This window comes from Sturnus vulgaris, chromosome 12 (genome assembly GCF_052056855.1).
Source record: "Sturnus vulgaris isolate bStuVul1 chromosome 12, bStuVul1.hap1, whole genome shotgun sequence".
In the NCBI taxonomy this organism is placed as follows: domain Eukaryota; kingdom Metazoa; phylum Chordata; class Aves; order Passeriformes; family Sturnidae; genus Sturnus; species Sturnus vulgaris.
Genome location: NC_142254.1, coordinates 3,911,939 through 3,920,845, shown reverse-complemented (window position 1 = coordinate 3,920,845; position 8,907 = coordinate 3,911,939). Strand labels below are relative to the sequence as shown.

General features: G+C 42.1%; 1 protein-coding gene across 3 annotated transcripts in view; it reads right to left on the bottom strand.

Annotated features, from left to right (window-relative positions):
- Window positions 1-6,833: 6,833 nt before the first annotated feature.
- SLC7A10 (solute carrier family 7 member 10) overlaps window positions 6,834-8,907 on the bottom strand; it is a 40,242-nt gene continuing 38,168 nt past the window's right edge. For all 3 annotated transcript variants that reach the window (XM_014881981.2, XM_088171826.1, XM_088171825.1), the window contains 3 exons: window positions 8,585-8,734; window positions 8,149-8,326; window positions 6,834-7,182 (listed from right to left, as the gene is read on the bottom strand). In XM_014881981.2, the coding sequence (XP_014737467.2) occupies window positions 7,058-7,182; window positions 8,149-8,326; window positions 8,585-8,734 (453 nt within the window). In that variant the 3' untranslated portion in view covers window positions 6,834-7,057. The remainder of the gene's footprint in view (window positions 7,183-8,148; window positions 8,327-8,584; window positions 8,735-8,907) is intronic.

Here is an 8,907-nt window from a genome sequence, read left to right as displayed (position 1 = left end):
ATTCAAATTCTTAAGGGCATTAATACCAGGAAGGGCTTGTGGCAAAATGCACAATAGGAGTTGTAGTTGCATTAAATAAATACTGCTCAGTAATTTTTTTCCACGTTCTGCAATCAGAACTCATTTCATGAAAGAAAATGTAGTTTTAAAAGAGATCTTGCTTTCCTAGCATTTGTAAACATTTTGGGTACATTCCACCTTTGCAAGGCCATGTACTGTAGTCATTGCACTGCCAAAGTAATTGTTTCCATCAGTGTCTTGATTTTTTTTTTTTTTTTCTAAAGGTAATTTTAAATCCATAGACTTGTATGTCTAAGGTAGTTAAGTATAGTTAGGAGAAAGATTAAAGGTTTATATTGTGTGGATATGAAGGACCTTAGAAATACATGTATATTTATTTCTGTTACAGAAAAATATTTCTATAATAAAATAATGCTGATCGTGCCATGCCTTATACCATCACCATCATAAGGCTCATAAAATTGAAATACTTTGGAGTAGTGCTGTATTTTGGGAACAACTCTGAACAGCTAACACTATTTTAAGATGTGTAACTTCACATTATTTCTTAGGTTTATCATACATATTTTGTGTATTGATTCATTTGGTAACTCAGTGAAGATTTCACCGAGAAGGTTTTACTTTCAGAAACTTAAAAAAAAAGTCCAGGTTAATGAAAAATGGATGTTGAAGCATACAGAAGTGTTCACAGCCCTCATTCCTGGATATACAGCTTTGCATCAATGAGGAATAGAAGCCTGGTGCTCTTAATAAGCACTGATTCCTGTGTGCTGCAGGGCTCCTGGCTCACCCCTTGGAACGACAGAGCCACAAATTCACTAGTAATTTTACAGAATAAATCTCTGTATTTCACTGTGAGCACAAAGAGGTAAATTGCAGTGCCCTGGAATGTCAATACCTGCATAAATCACAAAGTCTGCCTTAGTGCCATCTCTTGTAAGTGTTAAACAGGGAATCAACCATCCTTGAAGGCATCTCAGTTCTGATTCATACCAACTGCCTCCTTGTATTCAGAACTTCTTAAAGTTAGAAAAAAGGAAAAAAGTGCAAATACAACAATTTAAAGACTACACAACCTTAAGTTAATCAGGTAGTAAACATGTTAAAACGTTTGTTACTTTAATAATGTTTTTCTGCACTCTCTAAAGATTTTTGCAGACAGCAAATAAAGTGTTTATTTGTTTGGTTTTGGTTTTTTAAGATACAAAATTCCCCTGTCCAAGCAAGCCGAAAAACCCCAAACCAACCCTTCTAAAAAAAAAAAGCCCCCTTCCAAACAACCCTCTGAATAGAGAAGAATAGCTACTGGTTTAAAAAGAGTGCAAGCTCATAGGCAGCATAAAGGGGAAAAATGATTCCCTTAATATTTTGTCTACTGCTATTAAAGCAGGGAACATTTCTGTTAGAAATTCTGGTACTTTACAGCTTGTCTATTTACTCTGCAACATCTCTTAAATGTACTTGTTCTCTGCTTTTTGGCTTTCTTTGTTTGTTTTTAATTTGTGTTATATATATAAATTTAGTTACATTTTACCATAGCATGTGCAGGCATATGATTCAGGTATGGCATCATGTTTGCCAGTGTCCACTGCTGCTTCCTGAACTGAGCAAGATACTAAGCAAGAAAGATGCTGGACATCATAGTACTTTGCCTTGCTTTGGATCTCTTCATTTTTAATAAAATTTCACTTGCCCAGAGCCTGTGGGTTTCTGACTGTCACTCTTAACACCTAAACTTGAGGATTCCTAAACTCTACTCCCACAGTCTTAGTTTGACTCAGACTCTTATGTGTCAACCCATGACTCCATGTGTTGACATGAATTTGGGGTGTGAGGGTGTGTTTTGGTTTGATTTTGTACCTCTGGGGTTTTTTTATCATCTGCCTTTTCTGGTAGCTGAAGCTGGTTGAAGGAATATCACTTTTTAAATAATACCTGTGGAATCTTGGTACTGGGAAATTCATTGTATACAGCTGCCTTTAATATGTATGTATGCATATATCCCAGCTAAAAAAAAAAAGCAGCCCTGAAGTGTATGACTGTTAGGCTGGTTAAAAAATTAATTTCTGAGGCCAGTGCTTGTTTTGCTGATGCTTCTCCTTCCCCATCTCTTTGAGGTACTGCTGCCTCTGTCCTGCTCTTTTTCAGAAGAAGGTGAAGGCTGAGTTATTTTGTGTTGACTGTGTTGGCAGACTTGGAAATCTTTTTGTGTATTGAAGAAAATTGGACAGAATTCATGGTGGTCCCAGATTTCTCTCTAGCCATGAAGGATGGAAGGACCCAGCTTGATGCAGAGAGATAATACCTGCTAGCCCAGCAGATTTGATTTGCTCTGCCATGGAATGTTCATCCAGCTACAGTGGCAGAAGCATTAATGTTTCAAACCACACCATCATACCCTGATGTGAGGCTGAAATGAGAATAACCCATGAAATGGAAATAGAGTAGTAAATGATAGCTGAGGTGTTTGCAGGTCTTTTGACAGATATGTCTTACAACAAACCCAGGGGCAGACTTGAGAAGGGAATTGGGGACCTTTTAATCAGACCTTTCTCTGAGAGGAAAAACTGCTTTTGCTTATTTAATGTTTCTGGACTTGGCTGGAAGCTGAGTTTTAACCTCCCAGGTAAGTGCTAGGATTTAAGATCCAGTACAAATAGCTGAACCTGAACCTTGCAGCAGCACACCTCATGTCCTGTCCTTTGTCAGTCTCATCCTAGCAAACAGTTCATGGGCTGTTCTTCCCTTTTCAGATTCTGGCTCTTGTGTTCTTGGCTGCAGGGATTGAATGGTTACCAATGCTGAGGTGAATGGTGGAGGTTTACATTTTATTCCTTTTCGTTCTGTGTGCTCCCTGCTTTATGATGCCTTCTGGATCTCCCTCCCTTCTATTGCTGTGTCTTACTATAGGACTTTAAAACAAATTTGGTTTTGGCCTCTCATCATCTTCTTACACACTTTCTAATCCTTTTTCTTGGGTTTTCCTTTTCCATTTTCCAAGTGCAGAAGTTTCTCATGGAAGGTAGAACGCTGGTGATAGATGTCAAGGACCAAGGAGAGGAGGTTTAAAAACCAGTTTGGTTTGCCTGTATTTCACAGTTGGAGGTGGGAACAGGAAACAACTCTCTGAATTCTAAAGCTGTAGGAAAATACAAATTCTAAGCAGAGTTTAACCTTCATTTTTCTTTCAATACCTCTCATAGAACAACTCAGCAGGTGAATAGCTGCGAGCAATTTCTGATTTGGTTCTTGGTACAAAGGGGCTGGAAACCAAATGTTTTTTTCCAAGGTTTAACAGTAAGTAAAACGTGTGAAATACCTTGACAAAGGCCTGCAAATGTGAAGCATGGGACAGCAAGTGTGTTGGGGCTGGTTGGTTGTTCGTTTGTTGTCTTTCTTTTGAGGATGAATTATTTTGTTCAGCAGTTTCTCTCACAGCATTAGCTTGTTTGGGGCTGTGGCAGTGGCTGTGTCCTGGCTCCCCAGCCCACCACAGCACCTGGCCAGGTAGAGGAGCTGCTCCTTGGGGCCACCAGCCCCTGTCCTGAGGCTGGCAGCTGCACAGGAGTGATGGAGCGTGGCTGATGAAATCTTGTCTGCATTTTTTTGGATACGTGTTTTGTAAAGATGCTTCCAAGTCAAATATATTATTAAATACACAGGGACTCATCTGTCCTTGAGCTGGAGGAAGGCTCTGAGCTGGAGCAGCATGGTGCTGAACCCCAGCTTCAATCCCCATATGGGCCAATTTCTTAAGAGCTGGATTCGATGTTCCTTGTAGGTCCCTTTCAACTCAGAATATTCTGTGATTCTCTGAGTCTCATCCCTTAATCCTGAGATCAAACTCTTCTGGTTTATGTACTGATGTGAATGGAAAACAATAAATTCCTTTATCAAGTTTTTGAAAATGCTTGGGGGTGGCCAAACCAGCAGAAGTACCTCTGCTCATTTTCTCTGTGCTTCCCAACAGTGCCCACTCAACTCCTGGAATTTTATCTTCTCCCCTTCTCTTGCAAAGCATGTAGCACAGTGATGGCTGTGCTCTGTTGCTGCTTTTTTTCAGTCCTGTGATAAATCAGGTAAGAATAATCCCATCCATTGTTTATTGCCTTTGCCTTAGGCTGACTTACAGGTAATACTCTCCAGAGTATTTTTGTGCATTACAGCCTCTGATATTTTATGCTACATAAATATAATAGCACATCATATATAGGCTTATATAGTATGGCATTGCTATTCAAGCCTCATTTAAACTCCTTTCTGTTGGAAACAGCTTGCCTTTCTCTATCAAGTATCAAAATACTCTCAACATGCTGGTAATGTCAACTGTTTCAAGGTTTTTTTTACTCAGTGGGGTTTAAAATACTAGTAATTATGTCTCCTTTGAAGCTAGTTGCCTTGTCTTTAGGAAAAATCTCATATGCATTGAGTTGCTGCTAAATTTCATTTGCAGTATGAATGTATATTTCTAATTTTGTACGTTGATTTCTATGGTTAGAAATTCTACACATTAGGCACTAACCTTTGCAAAGCATTTAATGTATGTGATCCTGGGAGCAGAGATGAAGCTGTTCCTAAAAATGAAACATCATGGAATGCTTTTTGGGGTCTGGTGTGTAATTCAAAGATGAAGTCCAGTAAATCATTCTGTTCTAAATTAAGCCTTCTGATTAAATGCCAAATGTTGTTACTTTTGAAGCATGTCAGTATAATCAGGGAAAACTTGAACAAACTCAGTTAACAATGATGAGGAATTTGTTCTTTAATTTTGCTTTTGATTTCCTTATATAACAGCCAAGAAAAGCCTTGGTAGCTGTTGCAGCATTACTACTACTAGTACTATTACTATTACTAGTAATAACTATTATTATTGCCTTTCTCATTACCATACAAACTTGTCTCAAGAGCTGCAAAGTTTCCCTGCTGGCTGATTTCTATACCTTAATTGTTTAAACAAACAAAAATAAACCCACACCAAAACTTAGCAGTTCTGAAAGCAATCAATATTTCCAATGCTGTAATCCATTGGAAATGATACCTCAGAAAGTGGATTTTGAGCTATGGAAAAGGAAACTTAGTCATAAGAAATCTGACATAAGTTAAAGGTTCAGGTGCTGCTTAGCCACAGGGAGGTCTGCTCTGAACTTTTTTATAAAATCAAGCTGAATATTTATGATTTCCATTAGCAAACTATATATTCATACTATTATTTAAAAGGTGGAATCTTTCTTTATGTGTGTGCATATATACACACAAAACCACACCTGTTCTTCTAGCTAAATATATATTTTAATCTCTTAGAGATAAGAGCTTTATACAAAGAGAAGAATGTAAGCTGTGTTTCTTTTTAGTGTCTGTCATCTGAAAGTTTGGAGAGAGATGAATAGACTTTTAATATATAGATATTATTATTATACTACAAAAGTATTTCTGAATAATTAACTAAGAGATAATGAATCCATATTTTTTTGTGCCAGGACCATGAAAAGATACTTTTAAAATTACATTCAGATGGCTGTTACCAAGGCTACTGAATGTGATAGGTTTTGTTTTCAAATAACAGTGAGAGAATAGTAGCTCAGAGCTGTTCTCACATTTTGCATTTTCAGAAGATTCTCTGGTGTGAAAGTGGCCATATTGCTACAGCAGCAAAACTATATATATTAATTAAGTGCATGAATGAGATTTTTTTTCCTAGTGTATTGCACATATAAAATATGCAAAGCACTTTGTAAGGAGCAGCTGATGTGTGAGTGATTGAGCCTTGTTGGCTGAGCAAGGCTGAGATGGGGAATTGTTCTCTGACAGGAGGAACATCAGGGTCCTTCCCGTGTTTCCTTGGAGTTCCAGAGCTGAGCCCACTGCAAACCTCTGTGTGGACACACACATTGAGAGAGCCAGGGAATTCCAGCTTGGAAATTCTTTCCAGGCCTGGATTTCTCCTGACTCTCAGCTCCATTCCCAGGCTGACAAGCTGACTGCAGCTTCAGTTAGGGAGGAGTCTCCCAGGGTGACAACATGGTGACAACAGAGTGGAATTCATCATAAACATTAACCCCTGGTGTCTTTCCCGTGGGACACATCCTGAGGTGCTGTCCCAAGGATGTTTTTCCCAATTGTCCAATGAACTCCTGTCCTGTCCTGGCTGCACTAACACACTTTAAATCCGGGCTGGCTGTACAATAAATTGGCCTTTTTCCCCCAAAGAGCTCCGTGTGTGTTGCTGTCCTTTCTCTCTCTTTGCAGAGCAGTGACCACACCTCTGCAGGTGTTCCTCCTGCCCTGGCTCCTGGATGCTGCTGAGCTTCCTGCAGGAGTTCTGGGAGCTGCAGTGAGCCCTGTCCCATTGGGGTGCAGGACACCACCTTGACAGCAGTGCTTCAGAACTGACACACCTGACATTTTACATCCCTGCCTCTCTATCTGGTTTTCACGAAATGCTGCTGGCATGCTCCAGATGGATTTTGGTGTTGCAGCTTTGACTCTGTGGTCCGTGCTCAGTGCAGTGACCCTGCCCAGCTGTGCTGGAGATGCTGAGCTCCTCCAGCTGTGGGAAGGGCTGATCCTTTGGATTGTGACCTCTATACTCGTGTTCCGTGGCCATCCACCCACCCAGGGACAGCGAGAGGTCTCCTTGCTTTCTCTTAATTTCTGGACTTTGATTTTGTGTTGGAAACTGCCCTGGTTTTGAAATGCCCAAATTTGTATATCTCTGGTGGACCCTCATGGTGACTAAAATCGGTATTCCAGAGCTGTGTCTGCACTGCTTTCCCCTGCTGAGCAAGATCACTGCCAGAAAAAACCCCAACCAGTGCCTTATTTTACATTTTATTTCTTTTCTTTGTTTTTTTTTCTTTTTCTTTTCTTTTTTCCTTAGGGAATAACTAAAATCTACAGAGGCCATAAAGGATGTAGCTCATTTTATGGGCTTCACTATTGGTGCTCTAAAACAATTTTTTTTTCCAGAAAAACTTTTTTTTTTCAAAAATCAGCATGTAAACAAGAAGCCACTTCAGCCTCGAAGGCCACGCTGCTGTTATTTCCTCAGTGCTGTCTCGCTCCCCAGCTGCCAGGAGTGGGCTGAGGATGCTTCCTCCTCTGCACTTCCACACTGAGGGTACACCACAAAACACAGCTTCTGCCCCCAGCACGTCATGGACTCTGCAAGGAGCAAAGGACCAGCGGTTAATGGGTGATTATGGGCTGCTCGAGCTCCTCCAAACAAATCTTTTATACTGGGAGGAGGCACAGCCCTGCTGCCACTGCCTGCCCCCTCCAACCCTGCCCACCCCTGCTCAGTGAGCAAAGAGTGTTCCTGAAGCACGGGCAGATCGAGATGGGACAGATTTAGGGACACCTTTCAACAGCACAGAGGGCACAGAGCTGCCAGTGCTGATGGGATTGGGATGGGATCCATGGGATTGGGATGGGATGGGATGGGATGGGATGGGATGGGATGGGATGGGATGGGATGGGATGGGATGGGATGGGATGGCTGCCAGCTCTCCTGGCACTGTGTCAGCCTGGCTGCAGTGGCCACTGGCCTCGAGGAGTGGCTGGCAGCAGAGCCAAGTGCAGCTGATGGAAACCCTCCAGTCAGAACAGAGGGCTGCAGTGTGCTTGTTTGGAAGTCCTCATCTTGGAGAAAAGTGATTAAAAATCAAACACAACCAAAACATAAAAGACTATTTGAAGTTTTAATTTTATATGAGGGATAATGTAAGGCTTTATAAGAATCTTTGGAGTATGAGATAGCTCATCATGTCACACAGGGCTTGGTGCACAGTGCTGGTGGCACAGTGAAGAAGGCAGAGCAAAGGTCAGACAAACTCCTCAGTCCCTCTGTGATTGCTCATTTAGTCTGTGTGTGTGTGAAGTGACACCCTGGTGTATTTGCCACAGGACAAGCTTCTGTGAGCAAACTGAGTGCATGGGCACAGAGGCATGAGAGGAGGCAAATGTACCCAGGAGTGAGCAAAACACCTCCCAGAGAAAAGCGGTGCCTGGCCCCTTTGTGCCCAGCAGCTGCCCATGACTGAGTGGTGGCCAGGCTTTTCCTGGCTCTTCTGGTGCCAGTGCATCAGAGTTTGGGCAGGGAGGGCAGGGAGGCACAGGGTGCTGGCTTACCTATTAGCCTATTTACACACTTTGGTTTATTTCTCCAGTAGACTCCAAGGAAAAACACTGGCACTCCGGTTAAAATGATAATTAGTCCAACCCCACAGACGACGGGCTCAGAGTATAAGCTGAAGACCAGCAGAAATGCCCAAAACGCCAGGTAGGTGATGGGGATGAGGAGGTTCACCTAGCAGGAGAGAGCAGAGCAGAGCAGGACTGTGCAGAGCAGCAGCAGTGGCTGCCTGGCTGTGCTGGGCTCAGGCAGTGCAGGCTCCAGAACCCCCCAGGCTGTGTCCCCTTCCCTCTGCTGCTCTTGTCCCCTCTGCCCATCCCAACAAGACATCTGCCTCTGTGCCCTTCTTTTCCACTAATGGTTTGGGAGGCGTTCCCATCCCACCCTTTGCATCACTATTGAAACCAAGAAATTCGGCTTTAACAGTGTCACCTTGATTGGTCTGAAGATTTTGGGTTTCTTCCATCGTAAAACAATCAGGCCCATAATTGTCACTCCATAGCAGAGGTAGTTAATAAATGACACGTAGTTGATCAGTGTGTATGTGTCTCCAACGAGCATGATGATGAGTGTGGCCAAGCACTGCAAAGAGAGGAGCACAGCCTGCTTTAGCCATTACTAGCAAAGGTAGCTTAAAAACAACAAAACCAAGCAAAAATCCCATTAAAGCATTAAAAATCCTTTTGTTTATAGCACCTGCTGGGTGTGTGCTGCTTCCTGTGGCTCTGTTCCTTAGCCCCGAGCTGTGCCACCAG